We start from the raw sequence: 17,008 nt of genomic DNA on the forward strand, positions 1-17,008 counted from the left end.
GCCTCATCATCACGAAACCATATTGATGCACCGGCAGAGGGGAATCAGACGCCAGATGAAAGCGCAAGCGACCCCAAGGACCTTCCAAATGAAACAATCAAGGTCTGGCAGCCAGGACTCAAGCACACTGTAAACCTGAGGCTGGGTACCAAGGTAGGCAACACTATGGTCTCTTCTTACATACCTGAAGTGTGGACTGTGCCAAAATTAACCGCATTCAATCCCGGTCTTGGTTCCTATAGCCAGAAACTTTGTCTCAGAATCGTGTTGGTTGACCTAAGTGGTTGGGTCAGGCATTACCTTCTATTTACTTTGGCTTGAGTAATGAACCCAGGAAAGCCTTAAGTCCATGCGTATTCCTTGGATGTGCACACTAAAGCAGCAGTTGACAGAAAAGTATTTTGGTATTCAACGCATTTATAAGCAAACATTGATTAGAGCCATTCAGGCATCAAAGGTACAAAGGAATCCACGCCCGGACGTCATAAGTAACGAGAAAACCCCCAAGATGGAGTGAAGCTCATTCATTTCTTCCACTGTCCGGCATCCCGAGACCCCTTGGCCACATCGGACAGACCATTCTCAACACCTGTTCCGACGTTCGCAAGCCCATCTCCGAGAGGTTGTCCGATGCCACTAAATACGGTGTTAAATCCTAGCACGGGCCCTCGAGTTGCATTTTATAACGTTCCACAAACATGAAGGACTGTAGTATGATCCAAGGGCAGGAGAAAAGAGATGCTTACCCAGTCACACCATTCACGGTTTCCCCAAGGCCGCGTGTTGCTCCACCGACAACGCCGCTAGTGGTGAAGTTAGTCCTGCTACGGGTCCTAAAGTGTTGTATTCTAGAATATTCCAAAACATGAAAGACGGGGATCTGTAAAAGGTGAAAAGTGATGCTTGCCCCAATGTGTTGCTCACGCCCGAGACGGTGTTGCTATCATGTGTTAGCCAACTGCTGCGGATCCCTAGGTGATGTGCTCTGGGCCCGCTCCAGATCAGGGAAAAAGAGGGACCCGTAGTAGGATAAGTATGGAACCTAGGTACCCGAGAATTCCACTAGCGGTCTTAGCTGCTCCTGTGACGCCGTTGTCTGAGTTCTTGTTCATTTTGAGGGCTGGTGGTGACAATAGGCCGAGTTAGTGTGTGTGTTCACTGTGTAATATTTGACTTAAAATTGGAGAGGCTGTGCAGAAAGTTCAGGTCAATTAATAATATTCGAAAGATTTCCGAAGAGATTCAAAGGAAATGGACGTCAATATATAAACGTGGCACAGCACAGGCAGCCTGGACAAAGCATGTGTACCGTACGTAGGTCGTCATCAGCCAAATGCGGGATGATGTCATTTGTGTGTGGCACACATCAGCTGTGCCACACCCACCCCCCTGCGTGGAAACAGGGGTATCAGGCGGGAGCATCTTGCTATCTCGGAAAAACGAAGCAAAGCCCCCCCCCGGTTAAATACTGTAAAAATACGTTTCCAAATAGTTAATAAAGAAATACTATTTTTATATATATAATTACTAAAAATGGTTAAACTATAAAGGGCTTTATTAAATAAAAGCATTTAAATACTAAATAAAGAATATTTAATATATAAATAAAGGGGTAGAAAGCTTATTAGTTAATAGTTAAAATTTAATATTATTTATACTTAAATTCTTAGAGATTATAAGGCCTAAATCTTTAATTCTAATTAAGTTAATTAATACCTTTTTAAATTAAATAATAATAGCTATTATAATTAATTAAAAAGAGTTATATAATACTCTTTACTTATATTATTAATAATATATTTAAAACTATCTTTAATATTTTTATAACTTAATAAAACTATATTTATAAAATAATAAAAATATCTTTATATTTCTCTTTTATATTTTATTTAATAAAAATATTTTTAAAAATATTTATATAATCTTTTATATATAAAATTATTTAAAAATAACTATTTTATAAAATTTATATTAAAATTATTTTATAAAAATATTATATTATAACCCTTATTTTATTTATACTCTATAACTATATTTTACCTTAAAAAATAAAAATTTTATATTATATTTAAATACCTTTTAATTATAAATACTTTTTTATAACTTAATTTTATAATTATTTTTAAATAAAATAAAATCTATTTATATTTATATTTTAAAATTATAAAAATCTTTATAAATAAATTTACTTTTAACTCTTTATCTATAAATATTCTAAAATATTTATATTAAAATTACTTTATAAATTTTAAAATAAAACCTTTTAATATAAAAGTTTATAATACTTTATATAAAAGTTAAACCTATTTTATTAGAAAATATTTAAAATAATATATTTAAATTTAATAATTATAATTAATTTATTAATTTTATATTAAAAATTTAAATTAAAAATATTTTTAATTTTAAAATATTTTTATTTCTAATAATTATAGTTAAAAACTATAAAAATACTTTTAATTTATACTTTAATTTAATAAATATTATAATATAAAATTAAATAAAGTTATAAATTATATTAAAAATATTTATTAATTTATAAAGAATTTATTAATATATATTTTATAAGAATATTAAAAATTAAAATATATATATATATATATATATATAAATATAAATAAATTTATAAAATATTTATAAAATATTTATAAAATATAACTTTATTTAAAATTTAAAGTCTTTAAATTAAAAGGTTTATTAAATTATATTATATAGTTTATTAAAATTTAAACCTTTTATTAAAAGAAAATCTTATTAAAAAAATAATAATTTTAAAATTTAATACTTAAAAGATTAAAAGTATTAATTTATATATAACTTATAATAATAAATAATCTATTTATATATATAAAAATATAAAACTATTAAAATAATATAAAAAACTATAAAATTTATATTAATTTACTAAATTTATTATTAAATTTTATTATTAAAAGAATTTTAATACTTTATTTAATAATTTTAATATTATAAAAACTATTTAAATAAAATTAATTTAATAATTATAGATTTATTTATTAATAATATAAAACTATTAAATTAAGTAATTATAATATAGATATTAAACTTATTAAATAATAAATATATTAAATTTATTTAAAATATTATTTAAAGTTTATAAAAGATTATAATAGTTATAATATAAAAATATATTTTTAGCTTTATTAATAAATTAAAAAGAAAAATAAATAAAAATAAAAATACTTTTATTATTAAAAATAATAATAAAAATAAGAAAAATAAAAAATATATTATAGTATACCTATTATAAAATAAAAGGTTATATTAAAAATAATTATTATTTTCTTTACCTTAAAAAGTATTAAAAAGTTAGAAAAATAAAATAAAATTAATAAAAATTATAATAATTTTTAGAAAAACTTTAAAAATAATAAAGAAAAAGGAAATTTTTAAAATAAACTATTAACTATTTATAATAAAATTAATAAAGAAAGTAATAATAAAAATAAAAAAGAAAATAAATATAATATAAAAATCTTTTAATCTAAAAGAAAACAATTATTAAAATTTAATTTATAAAATTATTATAATAATAATATAAACTATAAGAAAATATAAAATATACTCTATATATAATAAATTCTTAATAATAATAATATTATTAATAAAAATCTAAACTATATAAATAATATAATATATATAAAAATAATTTAAAAATAAATAAAATAAAATTTACTTTAAATATATATATAAATATATCTATTATAAAATATAAATCTTTTAAGTAATATTAAATATATAAATATTAATATTAATTAAAAATATTAGTAAAATAAATATTAAAATAAAAAGACTTAAAAATAAATATAAATAATAAAGATATAATTTTAAATAATATATATTATACTTTAAAATTTAATATAAATATATTAGATTTTAAAACTATAAAGTATACATATAATATAATATTTAAAAATAATATAATAAAAGTAATAAATAAAATCTTTAATAAAATAAAATAATAAATTATTATAAAATAAATTACCTTATATTAAAATAAATACTTATATAAATATAAATAAAATAAATAACTATTAAATATAAGTAAAACCTTCCTTTAACTATTAATAAAGATTTATTAGATATATATTTATAGTATTATAAGTTAAAGTATATATATATAGACTCTTTACTTATAATATTAAAAATAATAATATAAATATTAAATTTTTAAAAATATAAAAGTATTATTATATAAATATAATATATACCTAAAGTTAAATATAATATTAAAATAAATAAAATAAATAATAATTTATATAATTATAATATATTAGAGAATATATAGTAATATAGTTAATCCTTTTAAAAATATTTATAATAATTATAAATATTATATATTATTTTAAATAAAAGATTAAATATTTATATATAAATCTATTAAAGTTTAAAATTAAATATTAAAATCTTTTAATAAATATAAAAATATAATAGAAAATAAAATAAATAAGAGAATAAAAGAATTTAATATTAATAATAGTATTAAATATATTAATAAAAATTTAAAATAATATTAAATAATAATAGTATTATATATAATAATACCTCTTTATATAAAAGAATTTAATGGTTTTATAGAAAGAAGGAATTTAATAATATTAAATAAAATAAAATACTTATTATTATAAGCTAATTTATTATATAAGCTATAGGGGAAGCTATTATATTTAGTATATATTTATATAATATTATACTCTAAAAGATTTAAGGTGAAAAACCCTATATAATCTATTATATAATTATAATCTACTTATAAATTATATTAAATTATAGGATTTATAATATATTATAATAATAATAAAAATAAAATAAACTAAACTTTAAAATAGAAAAAGGGTATTAGTTAATTTTAATAAAATAATAAAATATATAAAATATATATTAATAATAAAATAATATAAACTAAAAATATAAATATCTTAGAAGGTAAATATATTATAAATAAAGATAATAATTCTATATTTAAAAAATAAAAATAAAATTATATAATAATAATAATAATAATAATAATAATAATAATAATAATAATAATAATAATAATAATAATAATAATAATAATAATAATAATAATAATAATAATAATAATAATAATAATAATAATAATAATAATAATAATAATAATAATAATAATAATAATAATAATAATAATAATAATAATAATAATAATAATAATAATAATAATAATAATAATAATAATAATAATAATAATAATATAATAGAATCTTATATAAATTACTACCTTATACTAGAAGAAAGGATTTTAAAATATAAAGCTTTATATATTATAAAGGATATATTATTAAATAATTAAATAATAATATTAGAAAATAATATAAAAACCCTATATATACTAACTATAAGTGGAATAAATAAGCCCTCTAGCCTAAAAAGGCTATATATAAAGAAAAAGTACCTTATTAGGTAAAAACTATAAAAATAAAGTTAATTTATTTATAAGTTAAAATATATATAATATAATAAATATAAATAATATACTTAATATCTATAAGCCTTTAGGGAAAGTAGGTATTTAAAAAAATTTATAAATAACCCTAATATAATAAAGCTTTATTAGGTAACTAATAAATTAAATAATATATACTATAAAGTTTATTAAATAATATAAGGTTTTAATTAAAAATTAAGAATAAATTACTTAGAAACCTTTACTATAATTTATAAATTAAAAATATAAATATTATTATTAATAATAGTAATAAATAAAAACTATTATATATATAGTTATAATATAAAAATATATTTTATACTTTAATATTAATAAAGAAATATATATAAAATTACCTTCTTATATATATAAAAGGTAGTATAGGGTTATTAAATAAAGCTTTATATAACTTAAAATAAAACCTTAATTTATAATATAAATATTTAAAAAGAATTAAATAAATTAAAATTTAAATCCTACCTTTATAATAAAGGAATATTTATAAATAATAAAGAAAATATTATATTAATATACTATGTTAATAATATAATAATAATAAGTAGTAATAATAATAAAGTTAATAATATAATAAATAAAATAAAAGAAATTATAAATATAAACTATTAAAGAAAATTAACTTCCTTTTAGAAAATAATATAATAATAAATAAAAAAAAAACTCTAACTATAAATTAAAATAGATATACTAATAAAATACTTAAAAATTTAATATAAAAATAATAAGAATATAAAACCTAAATTAACTCCTTTTATACTTAGAAAAAATTAATAAAAATATAAATTAAGCCTTAAAAATAAAATAAATAATTACTAAAAATAAAATAAATACTATATTATATTTAGGTTTAAAAGTTATATAAATATAATATATTCTATATATAATCTAGTTAGATATATATTTAATTCTAGTAAAAGTATTTTAAAAACTAAATAAGTTATAAGAATATATATTAAAATTCCTTAAATTATTTAAAATATATAAATATAATAAAAATTAAATTTATATAAATATTTTAACTTTAATTAGGTAATAACCTAAATAATAAATAATTTATATTTAATTATATATTTATATTCTTTAAAAATAATAAAATAATTAACCCTATGTTATAATTTATAATTATAAAAATACCTATATTAAGTAGTTATAAAATTAAATATATAGCTTTAAAAGAAGCTTTTAAAAGCTATATATTTATATAATTTATTAAAATATTTTAATATAAATTTAAATTTAAATTTAGAATTAAATAAACCTATTATATATATAAATAATAATACTACTATTAGTTTAGCTAAAAATTAAGTTTTTATAAAAACTAAATATATAAATATAATATATTATTATACCCGAAATTTAATAAAAGAGGTTAATAACTATAAAATATATACTTTTAAAGAAAAATATAGCTAATTAGTATATTAAATTAATTAAAAGACTATTATTTATTAAATTTAAAGATTTATATAATTTAAAAGAAAATTAATAATAAGTTTAATACCTTTATTTATTAATATATTATAAAATAAAATAAAAATAAAATATTATAATACTTTAAATAATAACTTATAAAATAATATAAAACTAATAAAAGTTGAAATAATAGGTTTTATCTTAATAATTTATATAGTATATATAAGCTATATATATTATATATACTATATATAAAATATATAAAAGTTAAATATATAGTTTAATAAAATTACTATATAAATATAGTTTTATAAATATTATAGTATAAATATAAACTTTTAACTTAAATTATAAAAATAACCTTATAAACTATAAACCTATAATATAATATAATAATAACGTAAATAACCTATATAAAATAAATATTAAATAAAAATAATATATTTAAATTATAAAAGTTTAAGTTTAAATTGTACTTAAAGTAAATTTTAAGATTTTTACTTATATAATAGTATATTTTTCCTATAATAAAAGGTTTTTATTACTAATAAAAGTACTATTTTCCCTTTTATAAAAGGTTTTAATATAATAAATAGTATATTTTTCCTATATATTAGGTTTTATTACTATATAAAATAAGTTATTTTTTCCTTTATAAAGGTTTATAACTTAATAAAAATAGTTTTTTCCTTAAAAATTAAGGTTTTTAACTATTAAATATTTTTATATTTTTAATCTATATATATATATATAAATAAATATATATATATAGCTTATAGGGGCTATAAAAATATATTTCTAAATAATTAATAAAGAAATACTATTTTTATATATATAATTACTAAAAATAGTTAAACTATAAAGGGCTTCATTAGATAAAAGCGTCTAAATACTAAATAAAGGATATTTAGTATATAAATAAAGGAGTGGAAAGCCTATTAGTTAATAGTTAAAATTCAACGCTATTCACACTTAAATTCTTAGAAATACCCCCTATTTAATAGTTAAACTATTTCTTAGCTCCCTTTTAAAAGTAATCTTTTTTATATAACTTTCTTAATAATTAACTTAAAAATATATAAAAAATATATTTATAATCCTTATTAAAATCTCTATTTATCTATATTTTTAGAATATTTATTATTATACTTTTATTATAAGAGGTATAGAGGTTATTTAGGTTGATAAGATAAGGAGATGTACAGACCTATTAGTTAGTTTTAAGTAATCAGCTTATAGTCCTAATAATATATAAACTTTAAGTAAAAATTGTTCTAAAAATATAGTTAGATAGAGATTTTAATAAGGATTATAAATATATTCTTTATATATTTTTAAGTTAATTATTAAGATAGATATTAAGAAAAGATTACTTTAAAAGGGAGTGGTTTAACTTTTAAACAGGGGGTATTTAACCGGGGGGGGGCTCTGCTTCGTTTTTCTGAGACAGTGGTTGGCGAGGACTGCACATGGAGAGAAGTGCTTGAGATCTAGATCGCTGGAAACGAGCTGTGATTTGATTTGGTGTGTTGATGGCGCCGTAGACCGCAGGCTAGCGTAAAGGTTATGCTGTTCATCCACTCTCCTGTGCCCGCGGGCGCCATAAAATCCAGGCTTTCCAAGGCTCACAGAGCAGCATTGATCGAGACTCCCCCCACGACTATTCGCACAACACCAATCATCCTTCCCCGATTCCGATACATAGAGTCCAAGATCTAGGTGTTTCAAGGGAGACCCTGTGTCAAAATCCTTGTACCTAGGTAAGGAGGATTTTCAAAAGCATCTGTTGCCATTCAAGCCATTTAAGCAAGAAAACTCAAGCCACACGTGTGGCGCGTCCGGTTTCCAACGTCATCTCATCAACCGAATACGGCATCCCGACCTTTCTCGGAATCAGCATGTTATTTGAGCCCGTGATTTAAAGATAAAAATAAAAACAGGCTGTATTTCAATCTGGTTATAATTTTTCTATCTCTAATCTAGTTATGATGTTTCTAAAGAGAGAAATTATCGCTGTTCAATCCAGAGCGTTGATGGGTCAATCTTCAGTGTTCCTTTCTCTGCGCGCCCACGCTTCCAATCCACCGGCCCCCTCCCCTTTTGGGAGTTGTCTTTCCACTTCTATTGAAGTCTATTTTTGGACTTCACACAAGTCGATTCCGGTCCAATATTAGTAGTCGCTAGGGCCTGACTGGTTCTGAAAAAGACAAACAAGTTTGCAAACAATCTCTTATCCTTTTATTCGCGCCCCTCACTTCCTGTCCACTTCATCAGGGCCGGCCTCTTTTTCCGGGCTGCTAGTCCCCGTGCCTTGAGTGCTGTTGCTGGCGGCAGCACGATCTGAAGTCTTCGAGCTGGATTTGCCGTTGGCGTTCTGACCCTCAGGTGAGGGAGTACGAGTACTGTCCCGCTGTGCATCGTGCGACTGCCCGGAGGGCCTGGCCCCATAATCAGAAGGCCTCACGACAGCCCGGTCCTTTCATTTCCGATCTGGCGTGAAGCTAGCTGCACGAGGGTCGAGTCTGAAATGAGGCCGAGGCTTTTCCTCCATGGGCTCGGGCTGCTCCTGCTGCTCCTGCTGCTCCTGCTGCTCCTGCTGCTCCTGCTGCTCCTGCTGCTCCTGCTCCTGCTGCTTCTGCTGCTTCTGAGGCTGCTGCTTCGGCAGCCTCTGGTGCCTGTTGCCCTTGAGACGGAGGGGACCTTCCTTGACCTCGATCTCCTCCTGCTTCTTCACCGTGGGGTCCCCCCACGAGATTCGAAGCCGGCACCTGTAGACAGGGATGCCCTGTAGCTGCCTAATAGCCATCAGGGCGTCGCGCCGCATCACGAACTGGACATAGGCACAGGTCTGTTCGGGCCTGTTCAGATATCGGATCTGGCCGTAGTTCTCGAAGAGGCCCCTGAGGTCGTCGTTGCTCACCGACCTGTCGATGCTGCCGACCACCAGGGTCGTGTTGGTCTGATCGGCAGCGTATCGGCGGAGCCTGTTTGGTGGCACCATGGGGTCTGGCGTGCACGCCATCTTGTCTGGAGCGTTGGCTATATAAGCCGAAACTCGATACGGGCTGTAGACTGGGCTGTAGCCGTAGTCGCGGTAAAGCCTGTTGTGAATGGGCGGTAGATAATGGACAAGACGGACAGACCCTTGGCCGGGGCGAATGCCTTTCCACCTCCCATGGCTGTCCATGGTGGCCATCTTGACGGTTTTGCACTGGTGTGCGTCCACCAGGTACGGGATCTGCACCCCGCTTGTTGGCTGGATGACCCATCCCCAGACTTGTTTCGGTACCTCCGCCACCAGGACTGGGGAAGTAAGCTCTATGCCGTGAATATCATAGTTCGGCATGATGAAGATCTTATCGGGATTGGATCCGGATACCGGGTGGTTAAGAACATGTGCCTCGAGCCACTTGCAGGAATAGCAATGCCCCTGGGAAGAGCAGACGGGATCGAAGACATGCGTGAGTATCATCGGAGGCTGCTGGCAGGGACCTTTCGGCCTGAGACAGTCGCAGTCGCGAATATTTGCTTTTTTACAGCAACGCATGATCGGGCCAGGCTGTGCCTGCGCTGATGGAGGTTGCTGAGTGTTTTCCATGATGGTTGAACTTGGTTGATGAGAGATTCAAGTCGACGTGAACAAAAGGTCCAGATTGGTGGCAGAAGCCTGACTTATGTGCAAGAGAGTAGTTCTTGATGTGATAGAACAGTGCAGGTGCCACAATGGTGTGTCGGATGGGAGGAAAGAGAAAGCAGACAAGAGGAGAGCGCGGGTTGCATATATCACTTGTGAGCATTTCGAGCAATTTCTTCAGACCAAGCAGGACTATAAATTACTAGCCAATGTTTCCACACCACTAAAGTCCCTAGTTACCAGCAAGGTCAACTTTTGGAAGTCACCAGATGAATTCTTTTAAGCAATTTATCCACCTGTTGTTACTAGGGGTAGAAGACGGTGCGAAACTGGGCAGCACTAGGGTAGTTTTGTTTCTATTCCCCATACATATAAAATATATGTCATGCCTTCATACAGTGGTAAACACTTAAGACACAGTGTTTTTAGAGAGAAAAAATATAGTGCTAATAACAGTGCAGAGAGAATATAGTACGTCTGTGGGCACCTGGCTTTAGTCTCCAGACAAGGCTGGAACTATGCAGCACTAATCCTTCTCTATAGCGTGGAAAGCTAACAATAATTGTCTGATTATCAATTCTTTGCAATTCTCACGGGCCCTATCATGGAACCAAACCACATGATCTGCAGCGGTGCCGCCGAGGATCAAGTTAGGCCTCGTATCAAATATTTGGTTGAGATCAAGTCTGCTGGCGGCACGAATACTGCCACGCACTAAGCAACCTTGTGAGGCACGCCTCCAGCCCGGTGGCTCGTCTTTGAATCCTATGCGTTGTCTGCATATCCAAGATAAGCCCGGCTAGGCCCTCGTCCTGGAAGGGGAAGCTACCCCGGGGTACACAGGCCTGAGATTCTGTAAGACATCGCTTTTGAGAAATCAGTCCTAGTCATCCAATAAGACTGTGCGCAAATTTTTGAGTCGCCCATTCCTGACAACCGCATAACATGACTTACCTATCACTAGTAGTTAAGTCCAAGCACCTCTAGCACTCGACTGGGGTTAACACTACGCCTGCACATGGTGACTACTTACTAATTATCAAATTTTGGCTTTTCTCAACTATACTAGAATTGTGAGCTTGCCGGGTGTCTTCAATAGCTTTGCTTGGATTTATGAACTTTCCATGTGAAGTCACACAGTGTCTGTGGAATGTACCCTAGGGTATGTAGTGTGAATTCATGTTGCCTGAAGCATAAGGATGATAGCAAATCATCTCGTTTCGCAGCTATCTTCCTTGTGTCACCAAACCCCTCGAAGACGAGCTGCATCCCAAATCCCATCATGAAATAGCAAAGTAGTAGTAAGGAAGCATCTCGAAGACCCATAAACTTGAAAAGTGCATCTGTCCCAGATCCGAACCCGCTCTTGAACTTGGCGTACCCAAATGCTGCACACCGGAAACGACGAACTAAATGCTGGTAGATGTGGTGTTCCCCACCCCTTGTGTCGTAGAAACGAAACGCCATGGCACAAAGATGCGGTCGGAATGGCAAAGCAGGAAGCCGAAAACCTCCCCGAGGACGACCAGGCCCAGGTTGCGCAATGCCGAAGGCGCAAGGCCATACGACCCTAGCACCAGTGTCACGACAGGGCTGACGATGTAGGACATCCATCTGAAGAGACCTGGCCGTCCAAGAAAGGATTGCGAGGCCTCCTCAAGGATCATGGCTGTGGAAGCAACCTCGTCTAGAGTACCAAGAATGTCGTTGGTCATGTTCTGGGCCTCGGACAAAGATCGGACGTGATCGTTTTGCCTCATAGAGAGGGTTACCGTTGCAGAAGTGAGAGTGTCCAAGCCTTGGGCGAGTGCTTGCTGCCGTTCAAACAGCTCTTGCAGTCCAAGTCGTGATAATTCCTGGGAGAGACCGCAATTGGTTAGCTACTCAGCAGACTATTATTGAAAGCAAAGTAACTCACGATCTCGTTGGTCAGTGACAAGGCAGACGCAGATGCTGTGGCCACAAGCGCGGCCCATCTATTGAGGTCTTTGCTTCCCTCGACAAAAACATCCATGCTCCTCTCCTGTGCTGCAGCAACATGGGACGTACCGTCGAGGACGGTCTGCATCATGACTGCAAGTATTCTCTGTAGGTTTGCGGCGTCCACGAGGCCGTTACTGATAGATTCGCCGGACCTTCTTAAGGCTATGTCTAGGTTGTCAGTGATGAAGCTGTCGGCCGTCGCTAATTTCTCTCTCAAACGGTCAAGCTCTGGCTCCAGGCTCGCAATCACATCGCCTGTTCTTTGCACTCGAAGCTCGAGACTTTCCATATGTTTTTGAATCTCAACCTCGACGCCGTGGGTCATCTTCGCCATCACTTGGATGAGGCGCTGGTAGAGGAGGATGTTCTGGGCTGCAGAGCAATTGTGTCAGTTGCATTTCCCACCGAGGCCTCCGTCTCGCCAGCTCACCTTTCTCTTGGTCTGCCCTCGCAGCCTCGCAGAATCTCAGAGCTTTGTGGCGGTAGCTGACCCATGTCGACCACGCCGAGTTTTCGGCGGCAAGGCCCGAAAGACAATGGTCGATCTCGCGAGAATTGACGTGGAGCCGTGCCTGTCCGCCGAGTGACAGCCGGCCGAGTGTGGGTTCGCGAAATTTGTCGCAGACGGAGGGGATGGTGAACCTGCCGCGCTCGAGGTCGCAGATTGCCATGCTCGCGGCGTAGGAGTCGACAAAGTCCCGAATCTGCCGACCGCTATCCGTGAGCACGGTCGCCTCGTCCTTCCCATCGAGTAGCTGGCAGTTGCCAACCAGCAGCCTCGCTGCAATCCTGTGGCAGAGGGGCTCGGACTCGAGATCTTGTAGCTCGCTCAGGGCGACGGTGTAGACCTCAGAGGGTTGCGACCCTGACTGGAGCATCTCGATCGGGCTGAGGTTGAAATCGTGGCGGGGGCTGGCGACCACCTGCTTCTTTCCTCCCCAAAAGGCGGTAACGACCTGGGCCCAGAAGACGGCGTACCAGAAGAAGCTGTGTTGAGTCATCGCCGCGATCGTTACTGGAAGGAAAGAGCGCAGGTGGGTGGGAGAAGTTAGGGGGTTGTCGTCAAGTTGCTGATGGGAATTGACGAGTTCAAGTGGAAAAGAAGGGCAGGGTGACAAGGGCGGTAGCAGCTACCATTTTGGAAACTGAAAGTTGCGAAAAGTGAGAGGTACCTCTTACCCAGATTGAACAAGCCTGGCCCAATCGTACTTGCGGGACAGGAGACCGGACGAAGGGCAGAATGGGAAAGGGTTGAAATCAAGAGGGCCATGCAAAGGACAAAACAATGGGAGGCTGGCCAGCTGAGGGCTTAAAATCCAGAAAGACTTGCAGGATCGAGGCAGGATCGAAGGTTGGCTTGCTTCTGTATTCATCTACTAATTTAGATACAGCACATTCGTACACAAGATTTGTCCAAAACTATCACCCATTCAGAATGACATCCGCCGCCTTCTCGCTGACCATAAAGATCGGAGCCTGGATGAAGATGCCGGGGATGCGCGGGAAAACACTGGCATCAACGACCCTCAGGCCCGTGACTCCCCTCACGCGGAACTTGCTGTCCAGGACCGCCAGCGGGTCGTCGTCAGCCCCGATCGGGCACGTACACGAGGCATGGTGGCCCCAGGCGTGGTCCTTGATGTACGTCCTCAGGTCGGCGTCCGACACAACGCTGGGGCCGGGCCGCTCCTCGACGAAGTCGTCGCCGCCGAGGATGCCGTACGACTTGTACCGGCTCAGGGCGTCCCTCGACATGTTGAGCGCCTGCACCATCGCGTCCAGGTCGCGCTCGTCCGCGCCGCCCTCGGTCGTGCCCGTGTCGAAGTAGTTGAAGTTGATGATGGGGGTGTCGAGCGGGTCTGTTGTGCGGAGCTGGACCGTGCCGGCGCGGTTGCGCGTGTGTGCCTTGAGCGTGTACCACGAGAAGTGCGAGTGGTCCTTGACTGCGTCGTCGCCCCACCGGGGAAAGTAGCCGGTGAAGTCGATGGGGCCTCCAAAGATGTACATGTCGATGTCGGTATTGTCAGCTGCGTCGGAGTTGACGGCCATGGTGGCAGCAAGTCCGTTGGTGGCGTACGCCCCACGAGCCCCGAGGATGTAGGGCTTGTCTTGCCAGCGTGTCAGACACTTGTCCTGGGCCTTGCCGTCAAAGGTGCAGCCATCCAAGAGCTTGAAATCTGTGGGGTGCTTGACATTGATGTTGATTTCATAGCGATCCTGCATGTTGGTGCCGACACCAGGGAGGTCCTTGACCACCGGGATTCCGAATCCGTCCAGTTCAGCCTTGGGGCCGACTCCGCTGAGCTTGAGGATCTGAGGGGTGTTGAAGGCGCCGCCCGAGAGGATCACCTCTTTGCTTGCGCTGGCGGACCCGGGGGTTCCTGAGCCACCGCCATTCAGGGGGCTTGCCCGGTAGAGGTATTTGCCATCCAAGAACTCGACACCTGTCGCGCGAGGAGTCGTGCCACTCTGGTCAAAGACGACTTTAGTGACATGGGTGTTCTGGCGCACAGTCAGGGGGTACCCCTTTGCGACTGTATCCGTGATGTGATCGCGGATGGAAACCCGCGTGCCATCCTTCATGATGAGAGGAATCTGGAAGAAGCCCTGAGCGCTATCGCGGTTGGGGTCGTCCCGATTGTTGGCATCAAGCAACAAGGTTTTGGTGAGTGCGGTGACAGCAGCGAACGGGTCGGGCCCGTCACCCATCACAGCCGCTCCGCTGGCCAGCTGCCGGGTGAGCTTCAGATCTTGCAGCAGAATGCTGGGATCGGTTGGCTGGACATTCTGCCACTCATAGATCTTGTCGAGATACTTGTCCATGTTCGCTGCGGACCATGTTGTATCCCCGGTGAGCTGAGCGATTCCATTCCAGTCGCTCGCATGAGGCGTGATCCAGATCAAGGCATTGTGGGTTACGCTACCTCCCAGGGTTGCTGTTGCAAGTGTCAGAACCTACATGTCGGCACTGTCATCGAATCGAGGACTCACCAGCTCGGGGGTAGAGGATGCCAAGGGGCTTGGCTCCTGACGGTGGGTTCGGGCCAACGTGATACTGGTACGGCGCAGTCTCGTACGTGAACTTTGGGTCCCGCTTGGCACGTTCTTGGTCCTGGTAATGGTTGACGAAGATATCCCAGCTCAGCTTGGGGTCCTGGGTCACGGCAGCTTGGTAGCCAGGCACGGTGATGTTGACGTTGCCGGCCTGGTCGTCACCAGCCTCGATCAAGAGAGTACTGTGCCCAGCCATGGCCAGTCTGCAGGCAAGCGGGCCGCCTCCGGCACCGCTGCCGACCACGATATACTCATAGTCCTGCACTTGGCGGTCATCGAGGGGGTTGGCCGAAGCCAGTGCTGATAGGAGCAAAGAAGGGACGAGGTTCGAGATCCTCATGATAGCGAGAGATGTTACAAGCGAGGGATGAGGCGACCTTGCCTTCAACTACCACCACAAAGGGCGGCAGGAGACGCGAGACTTTATACTGGTTTCTTGTGGTGCATCATGGGCCAACAAAAGACACAAGCCCCAGTCACTCGCCGGTGTGGGTAGCATGGCCGTGGGTAGCATTGCCGTGGGTAGCGCCATCGTGGGTAGCGCCATCGTGGAGACGTTGTCCTGCGCGTAGGAGCAGGAGGAGGCGGCTGATACAGCATCTCATTTCGGGTTACATCGCGCACAACGGACGAACCAGACTTGGCTACAGATTGAGTCCGGCCGGCCGGTGGCCTCCCAGAGTGACCTCCCCAAAGGAGATCTCATACCCGCTGCCAAGCCGTGCCGGCCCTTGTGAGCAATATGATGTTGCCCCTGAGTCAAGGCACACAGGTGCTGGGCAGCTGCAGTCTCCCCTGCCGTCAGGAGCCACACGCGGGGGTGGGCTCCTTCAGGCCACTGGGTCACTGGGGCACTGGGGCACTCGTCCTAACGGCTCGTTCCGACATCTGGTGTAGACCAGATCGGCACGCAGATCCGTGGACTTGGACACAGGCAGGTAAAGCTGAGGTCAACGGTCACCGTCGCGGGTCTGGCTGCGTCCTACTGGAATTTGACAACGATCTGACAACGATCTGACGTTGCCCATAGGGCAAAAGTAAGGGCAGACGACCGTCCGGCAGACGGGAGGTCCAGCTCGGCATGATGCCGGTCACGCCTGCTAGGGAATCCCAAGAGGGTGTGGAGCTGGAGGTTACACAAACAGGCCCTGCAGTAGTCAAAATGGAAGCTGGGCCGGTGCAGGTACAAGGGATTGTGTAGCCGCATAACACTCATCAGCAAAGTACCAGTTGACACTAGGCCGGGCCGACTTGGGACGTTGGAAGGCCCGTCTGCTAGGCCAGAAAAAAGAGACTCGCCAATGCTCGTATTTGATGCACTCTACATGGGTGCCATCCTGGGGACTTGGGTAGGACATGTACAATGCTGTGTGTGTGTGTTTTTTTGGGGGGAGAATATATATATATATATATATACGGATATGTCATGCAGGCAT

The 17,008-nt window shown here is 36.0% G+C and overlaps 4 protein-coding genes across 4 annotated transcripts; all 4 read right to left on the bottom strand.

The window, feature by feature from the left end:
* Positions 1–387: 387 nt before the first annotated feature.
* On the bottom strand, positions 388–1,262 carry KVR01_000557 (uncharacterized protein). Its single transcript, XM_044793403.1, has 4 exons — positions 1,051–1,262; positions 908–940; positions 747–803; positions 388–636 (listed from the first exon to the last, which is right to left on the bottom strand). Exons 1-4 carry the CDS (start codon positions 1,110–1,112, stop codon positions 525–527), a joined length of 264 nt encoding a protein of 87 aa, XP_044650506.1. The 5' UTR covers positions 1,113–1,262; the 3' UTR covers positions 388–524.
* An 8,118-nt stretch (positions 1,263–9,380) lies between these two features.
* On the bottom strand, positions 9,381–10,097 carry KVR01_000230 (uncharacterized protein; the record flags this gene model as incomplete). Its single annotated transcript, XM_044782868.1, has 2 exons — positions 9,381–10,002; positions 10,045–10,097. 2 exons carry the CDS (start codon positions 10,095–10,097, stop codon positions 9,381–9,383), a joined length of 675 nt encoding a protein of 224 aa, XP_044650179.1.
* Positions 10,098–11,944: 1,847 nt separating this feature from the next.
* KVR01_000095 (uncharacterized protein) lies at positions 11,945–13,519 on the bottom strand (the record flags this gene model as incomplete). Its single annotated transcript, XM_044786230.1, has 3 exons — positions 11,945–12,391; positions 12,454–12,890; positions 12,949–13,519. 3 exons carry the CDS (start codon positions 13,517–13,519, stop codon positions 11,945–11,947), a joined length of 1,455 nt encoding a protein of 484 aa, XP_044650044.1.
* A 344-nt stretch (positions 13,520–13,863) lies between these two features.
* KVR01_000058 (uncharacterized protein) lies at positions 13,864–16,366 on the bottom strand. Its single transcript, XM_044791524.1, has 2 exons — positions 15,510–16,366; positions 13,864–15,454 (listed from the first exon to the last, which is right to left on the bottom strand). Exons 1-2 carry the CDS (start codon positions 15,910–15,912, stop codon positions 13,941–13,943), a joined length of 1,917 nt encoding a protein of 638 aa, XP_044650007.1. The 5' UTR covers positions 15,913–16,366; the 3' UTR covers positions 13,864–13,940.
* Positions 16,367–17,008: the final 642 nt, after the last annotated feature.

This window comes from Diaporthe batatas, assembly GCF_019321695.1.
Source record: "Diaporthe batatas strain CRI 302-4 chromosome Unknown Contig00001, whole genome shotgun sequence".
NCBI lineage: Eukaryota > Fungi > Ascomycota > Sordariomycetes > Diaporthales > Diaporthaceae > Diaporthe > Diaporthe batatas.

Excerpts from the sequence above, each read along its gene's own strand:
- KVR01_000058 (XM_044791524.1), bottom strand. The coding sequence starts at position 15,912 with ATGAGGATCTCGAACCTCGTCCCTTCTTTGCTCCTATCAGCACTGGCT. Across the intron at positions 15,455-15,509 it reads CATCCTCTACCCCCGAGCTG|CAACCCTGGGAGGTAGCGTA; the intron begins GTGAGTCCTCGA and ends CACTTGCAACAG.
- KVR01_000557 (XM_044793403.1), bottom strand. The coding sequence starts at position 1,112 with ATGAACAAGAACTCAGACAACGGCGTCACAGGAGCAGCTAAGACCGCT. Across the intron at positions 804-907 it reads GGCGTGAGCAACACATTGGG|CGGCGTTGTCGGTGGAGCAA; the intron begins GCAAGCATCACT and ends CTTCACCACTAG. Across the intron at positions 637-746 it reads ACCGTGAATGGTGTGACTGG|TGGCATCGGACAACCTCTCG; the intron begins GTAAGCATCTCT and ends CACCGTATTTAG.